General features: G+C 32.9%; 1 protein-coding gene across 1 annotated transcript; it reads left to right on the plus strand.

Moving 5' to 3' along the window:
* Nucleotides 1-8,054: 8,054 nt before the first annotated feature.
* Nucleotides 8,055-9,192, plus strand: LOC124437233 (protein mono-ADP-ribosyltransferase PARP15-like). Its single transcript, XM_046987225.1, has 3 exons — nucleotides 8,055-8,178; nucleotides 8,344-8,649; nucleotides 8,900-9,192. The coding sequence occupies exons 1-3, from the start codon at nucleotides 8,055-8,057 to the stop codon at nucleotides 9,190-9,192; spliced, it is 723 nt and encodes a 240-aa protein (XP_046843181.1).
* The last annotated feature ends 10,083 nt before the right edge of the window (nucleotides 9,193-19,275 follow it).

Genomic DNA, 19,275 nt, shown 5'->3' on the forward strand with positions numbered 1-19,275 from the left:
TCTTTGTGATGGAAAACGAGACAAAAAAAGATCTGTTGGCAACATGTAAAGAGAAAAACATGAATGTTATTTTAAGATGGGTTTCAAAATAGCAAATACCATAGTGAATGGTGATAATAACATTGTAATAGTTCTTAAAAGAAATGTTTTAACCAGAGCACTAACCCAACAATTTAAAGGAACCGTTATTTACAACTAGAAAGAGACACTATGCATTTCGGCAAACTACCCGTCAGGTGTCAACTTCTGCTAAATGAGAACCTCCAAATCATGCTATATTTATAATGTTACAAAAGGCAATGTCATCCCTACTTTTAGAGATGACGCGCAGCTGGAATAACGAGTGACATTTTTTAATAATTTTAAAGTTTTCTGATGAAAAGTTTATTAATTAAATTGATTAAACTGTAGTCGGTTTAATTAAATTGACTAATCCTGTCCTTTGCCGACAAAAGGATTACGTGCTTAATCTGTCTCTGTTTTAAGTGTCCTCTCTAAAAACAGGGATGACATTGACCTTTTGTAACGTTATAAATATAGCATGGCTTGGAGGTTCTCATTTAGCAGACGTTGACACCTGACGAGTAGTCTGCCGAAATGTATAGTGTATCTTTGTAGCTGTAAATAACGGTTCCTTTGAATTGTTGAGTTAGTGTTCTGGTTAAAACAGTTCTTTTAAGAACTATTACATTGTTATTATCACCATTCACCAAGGTATTTGCTATTTTCAAATCCATCTTTAAGTTTGTCACCACGACAAAGTCTCTGTTTTATGAATGTTATTTGTCATTCAAATCGATCAATCCATTTCTTAAATTGTTGAATAACGGAAAGTCCTCATTAAAAAAGACGTTGCCCTCCCCGCTTATTGTAGTTAAATGTACTTATTTTCCAAATGATAAAGCTAGGAACAGGATGAAATAACCTCAAGCAATGTTTGTAATGGGATCTTGGTTAAATGTTATGAGGAATCTTGGAAGAGAAAAGGAAACAATTTTCAGCGTATTTATGCCATTATCTATTTCATTGGGAAGAGAGCAATGGGAATTTGATGTCTTGTCGTGGTACTTCTTATTGTCTTTAACGAGTCAGCTTACCAACTGATGGATTTCGAGAAAGTCTTAAGTGTCTACAAAAATCATATATAATCCTCAATATCGACATGCCGAAAACTGAAGTGAATTCTTTGTTTTGTTTGCATGAAAATACAGTTAAATGAACACATTCAATGACAAAGGAATAAAAACAGTCGAACTGGAAACGTTCGATTCAATAAATGCTGGTTGAAATAGACTTTTGAGAACGAAGATAATTGAAAGTAAATCTTAAATGGTCCACTAACAATAATAATACAAGTTCAGAAATAGTTTGTAAAAAGGGAGGCCATGCATGCATAAGTTGACAAACAATTAAAATATAGTGCACCCATTTTTCTTCCTTTCCATCTGACCTGAGAATTGATATTAATCAGTGAGATGATTTGCGTGACTGAACGATGTTCTCCACCAGAAAAACGTCAGTTGTGAAATCGAAATAATTGGAAAAATCTACAGTTAACTATGTTTGCTTATGCATCGATGTAAATAACCCCAAAGAAGTAACCAAATAATATCTCAAATAGTCGTTTTCACATGAAACTGCAATATTTTTCCCATAAACCTAATATCGTAGTGAACCCGTTATGGCCAAATTTGCGTTTATTTTTAATGAAATAAAACACAATTAAATTTTTAATTGTCGTTTCTCGATTGTCTTTTAAACAACGTAAAAATCTGTATGACAACAAAGCTGGAGGAAATTCAACAAAGTGAAATTTAAAATTAAAAGTTTGACTAATACACTCTCAGGTGAAATGGCTTGACATTAAAGATATCTTCTAAACACTCCAAGCTATTGACAAAAGACCAACATTTACAACACCTATGCTTGAATGAAAGAAGTATATAAAATTATGGAAAGTGAAAGATTCGTTAAATACGCATTAGACCGTTTAATATCCATCAAAGTTTGTAATATGGTTTGGCATTTTGAGACAACAGGCTGGGTTTTCAAACTCTATTTGATAACATGACAAAAATAATACTTAGTTTAACTTACCTGGATGAATTGAAAACTTCCGTAATGAACTTTGAACTTGAAATGAACTTTCGTTTCAAACACATTTTCTCCTTAAACCCACTTTCACTTTGTCATGCTTTTAAGAAAACGATATTTAAATAATCTAAAAGGCCTTTTACCAGCTTAATTATTATTCATGCAAAAAAACAATGCAGTTTTGTAAAAATGAAAATAAAAGTGAAACAGAGAAATTCGATGTCAAATTCCGCGTTCTCCTTGCATACTGAAATATATCACGGCTGTTGACCAACCTGTAATTATGCTGTTAAAAAAAACGATACAAAAAACAATCAAAAATGTTTCACTACTGTGCCCAATTTAAGCTGTCAAAACTGAAACACACGATAATCATTATTACTATGTCAGACACCTTGACATTTAAATACAATTGTTATCAATTTACTAAGGCTATTCAAATAATAAAGTCTTTGTTGAAACACAAACTGAGAATGTTTGATAGTGATAGCAATGACTCACAAATACACCTAAAGAATATCTGTGTGTCAAAAAAAGAGCCTGAACCAAGTTGGGTTAGACTACATAAAGTCGATGTTAACAGTCTCTTTAAGTTTCCTTTCGTTCTTGCTTTTATTTAGAAATACCAAACATCTTACATTTGGACTTTGGCAGGAATGATAAATAGGACTGGGTTGGGGGTAATATTTATGTATATGCATGATGTACCTGCTGTTATAAGTGGCGTTAAGTTGTTTAAAAGAGCTTCTTATATTCGTTAACGTTTATGAGAGGCATCAATTTGAGATATTAACTGCAATCAATCTGAATTGAAAAAGGTAAGATTAGTATAATTATTTGCTGGCAGTTGTTGTTGTAGAAAGTGTTGTCAAAAAAGAAAACTGTACGAATATTTTATCGCCTTTTGCGGTTTGAAGCGTTATAAATATGCACGTTATTGTGTTGCTTTAAACTTTTAGAATGCTTTTCTCTTAAATGTAGAAGGTTTTCATCAAAATTTATGAAGTATTCACGAATACATACTAATTATTGCCGTATTTGCAACCCCTTCACAGCCCAACGTTGTTGAAAATAGACCGGAGAGTTTTCTATAAGGCATATATTTTGGAAAAGTTTCGTAAGGAAGGAACTGTCCAAAAAAAGCAACAATAGCCTTGATTTCCTGATCTTAAACAAGCTTTGACTTAGCTACTTTTTTCAAAGCTACTACTTCGTTCATTTTGAAACTAAGTTAGTTATTTTTCATTTACGTAACTCTAAAATATTTTAGCTAGAATTTTTTTGACGAGATAAAGGTTTGTGAACGTCATTGATCAATGAATTTTGAAAATGTCGACAGATTTTTGAAAGTTTGTTAATGTGTATAATGATTACATAGATCTATATTCAGTGTCAATAAACGAATTTAGTTGAAATTTAAATTGTAAAAGAAGAGTTTAGATTCGTGAAAGAGTTGTGACAATCACTCAAACATCAACTGACAAAATGGAAACACCAGGACATTGTTGGAAGTATGATATATGATGTATACTATTAAATTCTTAACACCAACCTTGTACCTATGATCTGTTTGTTATTCTTATAGCGCTTTCCAGCGTTTCATTCCCAAACGGTATCATCAAGGAGAAACTAATGTAAGATATTGATGTTTGTTATTACTTTACAATATGTTATAGCTTTGTGAAATTGTGAATATTTTTGATAGCTCATAACGAAAACACTTGTTACTTACAACCAGGTACGGATCTAGGGTATGTCAAATTAGTCACGCGACATATGTTTATAGTTCAAAAATGGTTTATTAAATTTCATGATTACAATTTTTTTGTTCATTGAATTTTCGTTCTGTAATCGTTTGGATTTCATCGTCAAATTTCAGTTTTATGTATGAAAACTTATACAAATCCCACTTCAGTAAGCAGATCAGTAAATAGAAACATATCTAGAATTATATTAACTGGTTGACTGTAAACGGGGTGGCTCGACTGGTTCGACCGATAATGGAGTTCAAGAACGCTTCTTTAAGCCATTCCATTGGTCAATAGCCAGATCAGTAGACGATCTGGAATAATCTCGACCGATAAGCGGGGTGGCCGGACCGATAAAGGGAGTCCAATTGCTATCGTGTAATTGGTTCGTTGAAATTTTTGTCTTACTGTGATTGGTTTGACCGATTTCGACTGATAGCCAAATGAACTAATATAGTCAAGCTCACTGTCTGAATTGAATGTTTGATCGTTTCATAGTAATTTTTTTAAGCATGATAGAAACTAAACTACAATAAGATGGAATTTATGGAAATCTTTTACAAATTCATATATTGACATGAATGCTTCTGTCCAAACTGTGAATTTTTTCAAATGGGTGAAAAATTGATGGATAAATTGTAAATGCTTGGCAAAGACGATCTCGCGAGCGACATTTCAGTCATTGATGTTCAAAAGAAAGCCAACATTGTTGTGAGTTTTATCAGCAGGAATTTACATTCAAAATCGTAAGTAAAGGACAAGTGAAGTCTATGCATGAATGTAATATATCAAAGTCAATTTATGCGAGTGTGTGATGCGATTTATGTCAATATGGCGTATGGTAAGCAGATTGATTCTTCTAAAATTGTTGTTGCCGAAGAACTTTTAGCTATGATTTCTTTAGTGCTTTGGGAATTATGAAATGTATGTGAAATATTGTCCCCTTTTCTAACTGAACACCTTATGTAGAGATGTCAAGGTGTGTTGATCTACGGCTCATACCAGATTGTTTGCCATAAATTCCAAAGGGCTATTGATGTATAAAAAGGATTTTCTATGAAGTAAAAACGTCTTCCTATGTATGCAGATAAACCTTGAAATTTGGCAAAACAGCAAAGTATTTTTCATGATCACTAGGTAATTTTTCTGATGATCATTATAATTTCTAAACTAAATTATTTCATATTTACATTTAAACGAGCTTTGATCATATGAAAAGATATTTATCATAACCAGTAAGCATGACACATGAACCAATTTTAACATTCATGTAATTATATAATTAATGACATTTTGGTTACATTCTGTTTGTATTTGCAAATACAATGCTACTATTGATTGCTATATAGCACACCTTCCATATACTTACAGAAGATAATAGTCTAGTGAAATGCCTAATAAACATTAATGGCATTAAGCTGCCTTAATTGCAAATTTTCACTCTGATAATTTTTTCTTAATCTTTGGCAGAAAAAAGTTTTGAGTTTTTTCTCAAAAGGTGAATTTTCTGGCACTGTATGTGGAGATGGGTGAAGGGTTACAATAAACTTGCATGGTTTGAAGTCTGAGCTTTTCTGTACCTATGAACTGTCCCTTGTAGTACCAAATTTCTAACTTAACTTATTACATAGAGCTTTGAATGGGGTCTCTAGGGGGGGTCTATGGCTGACAACTTGGAAGAAATTTTTAATAAATTTTACGCTCCTAGACATGCTAATGAGCCATATATTTGGCATGATAATGAGCCTAAATATTTGGCAAAACATTCAAGTATTGTTCACTTCAGTATTTTTTTAAAAAAACGTAAGCAAAATGTGTTGTTTTTACGCAAAAACGATGCCCACAAAATACATTTTGTATTGCTCTAATACGCTGAAAATGGCATTTTCAAGGCTCTGAAATTCAAAATTTGTCAGGGGAGAATGCCTCAGACCCCCCCCCAGGTGCGGTGCGCCTCCGACGTTTTATGACTGATGTTTGAAAAATCCTAGATCCGCCCCTGCTTACAACTGGATATTTTATTTAAAAACTTGAGTTTTTGATATACTTTTTTAAACATATATTCATCAATTTCACAGTTACAAACGTCAATTAGTGAAAGAGAAAGTGCACAAAGAAAATTTCAACCGAAGAAAAGAGGTTTCTTCAGTTTCTTTCACAGATTGCGTCGACGAAAATCAAAGGTAATATACCGTGATAACCAAGATTCCTCACTGAACGAAAATGTAGTAAGTCAAAGTTTTACTAAAAGAGAACTTTTATTACGTCAGTAAACCACAAACACAAATTGTCAAATCTAAACTGATGAAATAAATTTTATGAGATAGATAGTTTCAAAAGTTTCATATAAGAAAACTTAAGCTTTGTATATTTTTCGTATTAAGTAAAAACTTAATTCAAAAATCGTGACGCAACTTTGTATGAATAAGCCATCTATGTTGCATTTTTTACCATATCTTTCATCAGGGTATAACAACGTGATATACAAATTCTTCATTCAGGAATGACGTAATAGCATTGAAAAAATAGTCGTATCCTAAACTTATTACGTCTTTCGATGGGCATGACAACTTTCACAAAAGACTATTAGCCCATCAGAAGTCATTAATTATTTTAAAACATAATTAAAAATCATTTTTCGTATTCAAAAGATAAAACATCTCTCTGTCGACGAGGATCGTGAGATCGCTCGTTTCATGAAAGAAAGACTAAAGAACGAATTTGAGGCAATTGAAGCTGGACTTAAAGAGGAGAATGTTGAAATTACAATAGGTGAAAGATCCCTGAAATATTCTGGTACAGAGAAAGGAATCAAAGAGGCAGAAGCACGCATAATAGAGCTAAAAAAAGAAATAAGAACGAAAATAATACCATACTCATTACCTGGAGTTTTGAAGTTATTTTCAAGTGACATTGGACAAAAATACTTAAATCTTGTTCTCAAACAAAATACGAAAGTCATGGCAATAGTAATAGACAAACATGAAGAACATGTCCAACCATTTAATGTATGCAATTTTACAACTAAAGAAGGTCTAGAGGTTTCATGGAAATATGGTGATCTCGCCAAAGAAAAGGTGAGTATTATACATTCTTGTTTCGATTTGTTACCATGTTCTTGTCGGCAAACAAAGCATAAAGGGAGGGTCGCAAGTTTTGCTCTTTTTTATAATATTTTTTTTTGTATCATATTTAAGAAAAAAACATAGATTTTGTTGATAAGTAAATGAAAACACCATTCTTATTTTAATTAAAGGCTGATGTTTTGGTCAACTCAGCGCTCCCAAATCTTGGTCATACAACCATGGTAGGAAAAGCATTTAATAAGATTGGCGGAAATTCATACGTCGAAGAATGTAGTAGCCATACTCACATTTCCTATGGGGATATAGCCACAACAAATGCAGGAAATCTTTCTTGTCAATTTGTCATTCATGCCGTTTGTTGTGATTGGACACCAGGAGGTAACGCTGAAGAAGTAAGGATTGAATGACATAATAATTGTTTAAGAAGCCAAGTCACATTCATTACCTTATGCTAGAATATTTCTAAAAAATTATGGTTTATTAATTTAAGCTGTTCCGAAATCTTCTAAAAAAAATTCTCGAGGAATGCAACCAACGCTCCGCCAAATTAGTGGCGTTGCCAATGATGGGAACGGGTAAACACAACTTTCCTGTATACGCTGTCTTGCTTATGATGAGAGAGGAATTCATACGATTTAGTTCAACGTTTCCACAAACTTTACTGAAAGAAATCAGATTGATAAGATACGATTCGGATGGAGCACAAAGACAGACTACAAATAGTGAGTTTTTATTGAGAATATAATGACTATGAATATATTAAATGAAGAAAATGGATTTGTCAGAAAAAGATTGAAGTAACAAAAAAATATAGTTACGACAGTGTTAAAAAGGAACCTTGTCTGAACTATATTTAATCAGCGTTTTGAACCAACTTTTCCCTTTAGATAGCAGCTCCTCTAATTTGAAGCCGAGCCATGTTCCCTTTGCATTTGGTTGTGGTAAAGAGATCATAACGCTTAAGATTATTGGACGTTCTGATGACGAAATTTCTTCTGCATTGCAAAATCTCGAAAAGTTCGTCTATGAAAATATCACCACAATAAAAATAAGTTATGAAAAACTCTATTATCTAGTTCTAAACCATTTCGCAGATAAATTGTGGACAGTCCCGAATAACGTGAGAATGGAGTTTGAGGATGAGAAAACGATTTCTTTCACTGGCTTGAGCAATGAAGTGAGGAAAGAAAGCAGTTTACTCAAAAATCATCTTAGTGAGCTAACCAACGACGAAATTTTGTCAATTAAAGGTAGAGTTTTGATCCTTTTATTTTTAATCTTCTCTACACTTTCAAGGAACAGAAAATACATTTGAGCGTTTTATTACCTGGAAACTCGTATGAATTTTCGAGGTTTTGTTGTTATCCTTGTAAGTTAGAAACTATTTGAGTGGCAAATACTTTATACTTCTTAAGATTTCTCAGTTCCACCAAGTTGGTCACCCCAACCCTCCGATCAAGTTGTCAATGTTGTCGGACTGACACAATCTTCGTCCGAATACATCGAGATTAAAGATTACTTTGTGGCTCGAGGAGGAAGATCTGATCAAATTTACGAGATTCAAAGAATACAGAACCCTGGGCTTTATTCTCGGTACCAGACCTTTAAAAAATCCATGCGTGGAGATGTGAATGAAATGCGTCTTTTTCATGGCACTAATTCAGCGAACGTTGAAGCAATAAACTCGAATAACTTTAGCCGAAACTATTCAGGAGTCAATGGTAAGAATTCCAGATAGCTTCAGTTTCACCATGAGAATTTTTTGAAAAGTTCCTTTGGTAATAAATTCTTTTTATAATAATTAGAAAGAGAATCATAAACTGAAAGTGCTTTGGCTGTTTTTCTGAGAAAATTTTTGAAGTTTTTCCAAGTTTATGGCGACCTGCTAAAACCAAACTAAAGAATGCACAAATAAAAATTTTTCCACAATACAGAAAGATTTTTTCCCAAATATGTGTATCCAATTTACAGGAGTATTGTATGGCAACGGAGTATACTTTGCAAGAGATTCATCGTACTCACTCGATTACTCTCTTCGTCAGTGTTCTGCTGGATCCCAACCAAAGATGTTCATTGCCAAAGTTCTTGTTGGAAAGTACACATCTGGCATGCATGGACTAAAGGCACCACCTTCAAGAAATGATTCTAGTAATCCAGGTCTACTTTATGATTCTGTTGTCAATAACGTAAACAACCCAAAATTTTTTGTAATTTTCCAAGATAATCAGTGTTATCCTGAGTATCTTATAACATTAAATAAGTAATAGAGTAATTCAGGGGCGTAGCCAGAGATAGATATGGGCGACATGTTGTCCCAATTATTCTAAAGTCTAATTTCTTCATTTTCTGAATTCGAAATTTGAAGAAAAAGGACAGGGTGTGTGAACTGATTTCAATTTCAGAACGCTTCAATAAGTTACAGAGTATTCCATTATACTTAAATGATATCATAGGATGAATAACTTAAACATTTAGATTACATTTGCATAAAAAGTGACACTGCAGATAAGATTAAGTTGAATTCCATTGTTGACATATTTGGATTAGTCAACTATAGAAAGTTTTCCTATCTTTTAACTTAATTTGCCAACGCATGTCTTTCATATTATCACAAAACTTTTCTGAAATCAAGGGAAGTTGCGTTGTAGAGATCTCTTAAGTTCACAATTTTTATAAGAGTATGCTAAACCCCACCCATCGCGATTAACCTAGCAATGCCTCTGGAACAATCTCAAGAGCTTTTTCATTGTTTTTTCTTGTTATCGAATTGATCTAACAAATAAAATGGAACTGTATACATCTTTCACTAAGTTTTTATTTTCTCGCATTTTACATCATATTGTTCATGTAGTTATTGTGGTTGAAATTGGGCCCTTTGTGAGTTTGTGAACTTCTTTGAAAGACTAAGATGAGGATAATGTGACAATGATGACCATTAAAATTTGCAAAGTTCATCAAAAGTCGTCTTGGTAGCTTTTACTTGAGCTGTTGTCACATAAAAAATTTGAGCTCTATATAGTAGAAAATTTTTGAAGAACAAAAAAACAATGCTGCTGCTTTACTATATATAAATTTCCATTTAGGTGTGAGGTGTGGAAGACAGCATCGAGGATTGAGATATCATGCCAAGATACTAATTTATGATTGGCTAATAACTATTTTATGGGTTCTTGCTAATTTTTAGGATTACTCAACATTTCATTCATCACTCACATTTCCATTGGCATTTTGCTGAAATTTGCCTTTTCTTCTGTGTTAACTTAGATTCATCGTGATCGAACAGTTCTGATTGATTCGGTGAAAGTTCACCATCCTGGGTTTTAATCGTTGTATTCAATGTCAGATTACTTAATGAAGTCTCGACAACAATTTTTCGAAACTATTCTGTATTTTTAAACCTTCATTTTTTACTCACCTTGATCGTCAAAAATAATTCAAGAGCTTTGATTGACAACTTCCCATTCCAAATTAATGGCTGTAGTTGTTAGGTGGTCGAAACTTCGCTACTCAAGATTGCTCGTCTCAGTGTCGTCGTCGGCATAATGATAATTGCTTTCTGCAGATTATAACGATGATTATTTGTTATAATAGCCATGATGATTATTCTACAAGCATTTCGGTGAGTTTGGTAAAAAATGAGAAGAATGAAAAAAGACATTTTTATGGTAGTATTTTAGCTATGTAATGCAGATCTTCTAAAAACCAAACACTTTGATTGTGTGGAGTAGTCTGAGGGTATTGGTGAACAGTCTTTAGATTTATACCATTGTAATCATATTCTTTTCTTTTGCTGAAATTATTATTCATTTATCAGTGTTGGTGATTTTGATTGTGAGTATTCTAATATGGAGGAGGAACCAATTAATCATTTACAAGCGTATCATAATAAAAGCAACCAAGTCAAGTTTATTATTTACCAAATTTTTGGCGGTTGGATATTTATTGACAAGACAACATCTACCAAACTCCCTTAGATTAGCTATAACAATGGGTACAGAAAATTAGAAGGAATATAGATCCACCCCTTACCAAATGTCAACCCCCTATTTACATTCAATACTTTAATGGATACAACTTTTTTCTCTGTCTCATCATGATCTCATCAGAAGATTTGATGTTAGATTTTCGTAGAAGTGTGTGTAATTAACTGTAAACCTGATTAAAAAGGACAAATATCTACGACATGTAGTCAAAACAAGAAATGAGATCAGTCATATTCACATCATTGATTTCAGGAGAAAATATCAAAGAGAAATTTTTACGTAGAGTGCATAACACGAACTTGTCGTTAAAGAAAAGTATAAAAAAGTATCGTGCTGGTGAAAGAAATATACTGACTAAAACTGATCATTACTAAAATAAGAATTGCAGAACTGATATACTTCGTAATGAAACACAAATTAAAACTGTTTTAATGTTTGTTTAATGTTATAAGATACTCGGGATAGCACTGGTTGTCTTGGAAAATGACAAATGTTGTTGGATTGCTTGTGTTATCCACGAACAGAATCATAAAGTAAACCTGGATTATTCGGATCATTTCTCGATGGTGGTGCCTTTAGCTCTTTCTTTCCCAAGTATACTTCCCAACAAGAACTTTAGCGATGTACATCTTTGGTTGTGATCCAGAACACTTTTGAAGCCAGTACCTGAGTGAATACAATGCATCTCTTGCAAAATATACACCGTTTCTATACATTACAGCTATAAGCAGAAGACATATTTGAAATAAAATTTCCCGATAAAAATCTATTTCTGCTGTCTTAAAAAAACATATACTTCAGTGAAAAATTTTATGAAGTTTCTTAGAAAGATAGCGTTAAGATCGTTTTGCGTTTGAGAAATATGTAACTTTTACCATTTCCTCCTGCAAAGCATCGGCTGAAGTTATTTAAGTTTATTGAATGAACGTTATCTGGATTAGTGCCGTGAAAGAGACGCCTTTCATTCACATCACCACGCATGGAACTTTTAAAGGCTTGGTGCCGAGAATACAACTGAGGGTTCTGTATTCTCTGAATCTTATAAATTTGATCAGATCTTCCTCCTTGAGGAACAAAATAATCTTCAATCTCGATGTATTTAGCGGATGATTGTATCAGTCCGACAAGATTACAACTTAATCAGAAGGTTGGGGTGACCAACATGATGGAGCAGAGAAATTTAAAAGAAATATTCTCAGGGCATCAAGGATAGTTTTACACACATTTCTAAGCAGTCAATCAAATGAGTAAATAAATAACATATTTATTGTTTCTCAAAACAAAGGGAGACCTTTTGCCTTCTTCTCCTTCCATTGAAATTTATTTTCAAAAAAATACCACTACTGCTCAAAGCACAAAATAATCAAATAAACGAGATAATTATCACAAATAATAGTAGTTGTTGAGATCATGTTTTCTCAAAAAAATTTTCGAAGATGATCTGTTTTAGGATATCACATTTAATCACCTATCAATAATAAAGAGTGCAAACCAGGATTTAAGCCGATAATCTTCCGTAAAAATTTCTTTATTTCGCCCGTTTTAGTATTGGTAGCTGTTATTTGTGACAGATCCACTTTAAATTCAAGCAATTGTCCTTTTGGGTCTGGTAAATCCATTGTTTGTATACCATTCACATGAGAAATCTCGAGAACTTTGCTTAACTATTCACTACAGTGGATAAAGTTATTATGTACATCATAGTAATTCCATTGAACATTTTCTGACAAGTATCTCAGTTGTTTGAGTCTTTTCTCTTCTTTAATAAACTTGTTAATGAGCTCTTCGAGAACTATGCTTGTTTTATTAACTTTGTTGTGCAAACCTGTTAAAGAAATCGTCTGTTCATCCTCACATCTCATTCTTAAAAGAGCATCAGTTGCAATCTGTTTTATTTCATCCTTATTTTTTAGGATGACATCGTAAAGATTTTCACTACGTAATTTCTTCTTTATAATAGTTTGATTGATAAACTTGTCAATTTTTTGTAACACAGAGGAGATTTCTCCATCGGAAAGGCCAAAAATTTAAAGTTTTATGGATTCTTCGCCACAGCCAAGCAAAAAAGAACAGAGCGTCCGTTTTCATTGGCTGAAATAGCGTCTAAATATTGAGAAAATTATAACTGACCTAAAAAATATTGATTACATTGTGAATATTTAGATAAATTTTAAACTCTAAGTTCAACATACCGGTGGAGTTCTTTTGTCTTCTCTTAACCGGATCACATATCACCAATTTGATTTCTTTCAGTGAACTTTGTTGAAATATAGAACTAAATCTTTCGAACTCTTCTTTCATTAGACGTAAAACAAAATATTTTTGGGAAAATTATGTTTTTCTGTCCCCAATAACGGCGTTGCTACAGATTTAGCATCAAGACGGTTGCATTCCTTAAGAATTTTCCACAAAAGTCCACGTAACAACTAAAAAGAAAGAAACAATGTGAAGTTTTTTCTCACAAAAATTAAAATTTTGGATTTCCAATAGGTGTAAGGCATTTTACAGTTTTAAATGTTTCTGTGAAAAGCCACGATATTTGGAAATATGACAATCAAAAATAAAGATTGGATAGATATAATTTAACGGTAAACCCTTAAGCCTAGGCCACACTATCGTCCATATCGACGAAAATTAGAACAAAAACTGCCGCAACGAAAAGTTTGAACGAAAACTCGACGAAAATTTCGTTTACGTGATTATTAGAACAGTTGAACTTTTGACCTTTTTAAATTAAATGAAGATATGATCTTCGCACTTTTTGACCTTTTTGTTAACGAATACGCATACTATTGGCTAATAATATCAGATTTTGTAGTCAAACATGGCGGAGTGTCAAGAGATTTTGATAAATCAGGGCTAATAGACTTTCTAAGATGTGTGCCAACTTTAGTGATGGGAGGTCTAATTAAATCCAAAATGTAGTCAAAATTTGCCGTCGTCATTCGCAAGTATTCTATGTGTCTATTTACATTGTTCGACTCTCGTAATTCCTTAATCAATAGGATGAATCCAGTATCGACGTTTGCTGATGCTTGTTTTCAACGATTTTCAGTTGTTACCATTCTGAAAATGAGTTGGTACTTTCGTTTCGCAAGGTTCACTCATTTCTAAAAATTCACAACAGACTTTGTGACTTAAGCTAAGATAAGGATGCAGCCCCGATGGAAAATTTGCAATCTTCTTGTCAACTGAGCATTGATCCGTCCCTGATTCACAATCAATTTGAATCTGCTCTTATTTATTTTAGAGAAGACTAATAAAGTGTTTATTACACAAAATTTTACGATGGAATTTCTCGATTTCTATGCAAAAACAATTTAAAATTACTAAATAGTGCTTTCCACAAAAGCAGTTTCAATACATTTTCTCAAAAAACTTCAGTATTTACGTTAAAAAAACTGGGTAAATGTTTCATATTGGCAGGCAGTTGTGTAGCCATCTTGCAAATTTTGTCACGTTATGCATATTTTCTGGGTTCAATCACTGTAAACATAATAGATGTCTAAAGAAATAAATAATGTTAATCATCTGAAGGCGGTTGCACGAAGCTTGGATAGCGTTATTCATAGCGAAAATTTTCAAACTTGTAAAAAAGTGTTTATAATTTTCTTACGACAAAGAAATTTTGTAAACTTCGAAACAATATTTTTTTTCAGTGATTGCTCAGTTCAAATCTTATATCTTTTGCTTTTTAAAAGGTTTTTTAAAAATTTTAAAGAAATTGCTATCCAATGGATAACGCTATCCAGGCTTCGTACAACCGCACCCCGATGTTTACCTAACAGGACCAAAATTTCGGGCAGACTACGTCACCATTTATAAAAATTTTAACTGAAACATTTGTCAAGTTGTAAAGTATGATGAATACTTAATTTCAAACTCACACATTCATCGACCAGGTTACCGTATTTCCATGAAATCTTTATAGATTCCTTTGTCATGAAATTACATTCATCATAAGGTTCTACAATATTTTTTTGAATACTGACAACCTCCTGATTTTCTTGGTAGCTATCCGTTATGTCAATTTTGACATTTGTTTCAATTTCAATACCTTTTAAGTTTCTCAGACCATGCTCGTTAACGAATAACTCAAGGACTCCGACAGAAGATAAAGATTTTGTTTTCGTCTTTATTTCATTCTTCAACTTCATCACGCGAGTGTTTGCCTCATCAATTCCTTGTTTTGTCCCAGTGTATCTCAGTAATCCTACATGGATTTCAATCTTAACATGCTCATCTTTGAGTGAAACTTCAATATTCTCAAATTCTTTCTTTAGTTTTTCTTTCATAAAACGTGATGTTTTGTCGTCAATATCAACGAGGAAAAGTACATCTTGGAATCTATCAAGAAAACTTCTGACGTCGTTGCCATATTTTTCAACGAAAGGTGCAGTGCCATAAAGAACGATGCAACCTTTTACAGAGCCAGGATTTGTATAGTAATCGATCGTGTCTTCCGATTTGATTGCCTCGAGTATTTCAAACCATCTCGAATTCCAAATGTGCTTGTCGTCTAGTGGCAATGATATCTCTTTCTTTAGAATGTTATTTCCTAAACAATTTATCACTGCGTCAAAATCTCCTGATTGCATTACCACCTTTATAATAGATTCAGACTCCACAAATAGCACGGCCACAATATTTTCTTGAGATAAACAACTTTCAAAAAATTTCAATCCTACTTTTTTCGTCAAAAATGTAATCATTTCTTGACAAAGACAAAGAGAAACAACCGTAATCTTCTTAAGAAAGTTGTTATACTGTTGTTCAGCTTTTACAACATCTTTCCTAGACCCTTCAAAGCTAATTTTTTGATTGCTTTCAGTCAAAGTAACGCTGGTTAGCCCAGGACACATTTTCAATAATTCTTCCAAGAAATTATGGCGTTGAATAAAGTCAATGTGATCTTTCTTAACTGACACAGACTTCATGAATTCTTTCACAGTCTTATCTTCTTCCTTTAAAAAAATATGCATTTTCATACATTAAAGTATCTAATTGATTAAGAAAGGCCAATTTTTTTCATAAATATGTGCTTACAAAGCTCGATAATATAAGAATGAGACTTCATCCGGAATAAATATCTTTGGCAATAACTTTTATACCCATATTTTAGTCAAAGCCTCTTCATATGTATGTGGTTTACTTTGACTGAAAATCGTACATGATTCATTTAACAAAGTTTGAATAAATGTGCTTGCTGCTTCTCTCACATTGGAGACAGAATATTTGTCCTCTGATCTCATGATGGAGAAATATGAGGAAAGAGATTCCAGTCTGCGGGCCTGACTAACTTTTGTTTGTTTTTTACAGGCTTCAAAGTTTTTTCAACAATACTATCAAGTGGCGACAAGCAGCTTGTTTTAGAATTGGAGGTTTTCAACTTTTCAGCTCATTGCTGAAATTTTCTTTTTCTTTAAATTGAAACGTAGACATTAACACGCATTGTATGTTTCACCTCACTTACATTGCTCAGGAGAGGACTTCTTTTCCCACTATCAATTAGATCATTACCATTAATTAAAGGATTGATCTTCTTTCGGAGAGATTGATTCCGAGGTGGTGGAATAGGTGAACAAAAATCTGTAAAACAGTGAAGTTGTGTATGTGCTTCATTTTGCTAAACTGGCTTTCGAGTATATAACTGTTGTGTTTTTCTTGTAAAAAGTTTCAGGAATTTTTTGTTCTTTTACCTGCAGAATGAGGTGGAGGAGATGGAGGAGTTTGACGAAACGTTGGAATGTCATCAGATGTGCAAATCTAGAAGAAGTCAAATGATATCTCATTTTAAAAAAGTTTCGACTTGTCAGCAACCAATACTTTTCATCCTGCTATAAACACTATCCACGAAATCACTGCAATATTCACCACGTTACACAATGTGAAGTAAAAATAAGAAACACTTATTTCCATGACATAAATGTTTACTGTTGAAACTAAAATGTACTGCTGCTTTCTTACCTTACGCGGAATGTTCCTCAAGAAAGCTTTGATCTCATCATCATTACTTAAACAAAACTCACTGCTTGCCTTCTGCACTGCATGCAGCAAATTGATTTTTGGTCTTCGTGATGGAATACGAGACAAAAAAGATCTGTTGTCAACATGTAAAGAGAAAAACATGAATGTTATTTAAATATGGGTTTCAAAATAGCAAGTACCATGGTGAATGGTGATAATAATAATGTAATACTTCTTAAAAGAACTGTTTTAACCAGAACACTAACCCATCAATTCAAAGGAACCGTTATTTACAGCTAGAAATTGACACTATGCATTTTGGCAAACTACTCGTCAGGTGTCAACGTCTGCTAAATGAGAACCTCCAAATCATGCTATATTTATAATGTTACAAAAGGCAATGTCATCCCTATTTTTAGAGATGACGCGTAGCTGGAATAATGAGTGACATTTTTTAATAATTTTAAAGTTTTCTGATGAAAAGTTTATTAATTAAATTGATTAAACTGTAGTCGGTTTAATTAAAATGACTAATCCTGTCCTTTGCCGACAAAATGATTACGTGCTTAATCTGTCTCTGTTTTAAGTGTCATCTCTAAAAACATGGATGACATTGACCTTTTGTAACGTTATAAATATAGCATGGTTTGGAGGTTCTCATTTAGCAGACGTTGACACCTGACGAGTAGTCTGCCGAAATGCATAGTGTCTCTTTCTAGCTGTAAATAACGGTTCCTTTGAATTGTTGAGTTAGTGTTCTGGTTAAAACAGTTCTTTTAAGAACTATTACATTGTTATTATCACCATTCACCATGGTATTCGCTATTTTGAAATCCATCTCTAAGTTTGTCACCACGACAAAGTCTCTCTTTTATGAATGTTATTTGTCATTCAAATTGATCGATCCATTTCTTAAATTGTTGAATGACGTAAAGTCCTCATTAATGAAGACGTTGCCCTCCCCCATTATTGTAATTAAATGTGCTTATTTTCCAAATGATAAAGCTAGGAACAGGATGAAATAACCTCAAGCAATGTTTGTAATGGGACCTTGGTTAAATGTTATGAGGAATCTTGGAAGAGAAACGGAAACAATTTTTAGCGTATTTATGCCATTATCTATTTCATTGGGAAGAGAGCAATGGGAATTTGATGTCTTGTCGTGGTACATCTTATTGTCTTTAACGAGTCAGATTACCCACTGATGGATTTCGAGAAAGTCCTAAGTGTCTACCAAAATCATATATAATCCTCAATATCGACATGCCGAAAACGTAAGTGAATTCTTTGTTTTGTTTGCATGAAAATACAGTTAAATGAACACATTCAATGACAAAGGAATAAAAATAGTCGAACTGGAAACGCCCGATTCAATAAATGCTGGTTGAAATAGACTTTTGAGAACGAAGATAATTGAAAGTAAATCTTAAATGGTCCACTAACAATAATAATACAAGTTCAGAAATAGTTTGTAAAAAGGGAGGCCATGCATGCATAAGTTGACAAACAATTAAAATATAGTGCACCCATTTTTCTTCCTTTCCATCTGACCTGAGAATTGATATTAATCAGTGAGATGATTTGCGTGACTGTACGATGTTCTCCACCAGAAAATTGTCATTTGTGAACTCGAAATAAATGGAAAAATCTACAGTTAACTATGTATGCTTATGCATCGATGTAAATAACACCAAAGAAGTAACCAAATAAAGTCTCAAATAGTCGTTTTCACATGAAACTGCAATATTTTTCCCGTAAACCTAATATTGTAGTGAACCCGTTATGGCCAAATTTGCGTTTATTTTTAATGAAATAAAACACAATTAAATTTTTAATTGTCGTTTCTCGATTGTCTTTTAGACAACGTAAAAATCTGTATGACAACAAAGCTGGAGGGAATTCAACAAAGTGAAACTTAAAAATAAAAGTTTGACTAATACACTTTCAGGTGAAATGGCTTGACATTAAAGATATCTTTTAAACACTCCAAGCTATTGACAAAAGACCAACATTTACAACACTTATTTCTTGAATGAAAGAAGTATATAAAATTATGGAAAGTGAAAGATTCGTTAAATACGCATCAGACCGTTTAATATCGATCAAAGTTTGTAATATGGTTTGGTATTTTGCGACAAAAGGCTGGGTTTTCAAAATCTATTTGATAACATGAAAAAAGATCATATACAGTTTAACTAACCTGGATGAATTGAAAACTTCCGTAATGAACTTTGAACTTGAAATGAACTTTCGCTTCAAACCCATTTTCTCCTTAAACCCACTTTCACTTTGTCATGCTTTTAAGAAAACGATATTTAAATAATCTAAAAGGCCTTTTACCACCTTAATTATTATTCATGCAAAAAAACAATGCAGTTTTGTAAAAATGAAAATAAA

This window comes from Xenia sp. Carnegie-2017, unplaced genomic scaffold, assembly GCF_021976095.1.
Source record: "Xenia sp. Carnegie-2017 unplaced genomic scaffold, XeniaSp_v1 HiC_scaffold_16, whole genome shotgun sequence".
Lineage (NCBI taxonomy): Eukaryota > Metazoa > Cnidaria > Anthozoa > Malacalcyonacea > Xeniidae > Xenia > Xenia sp. Carnegie-2017.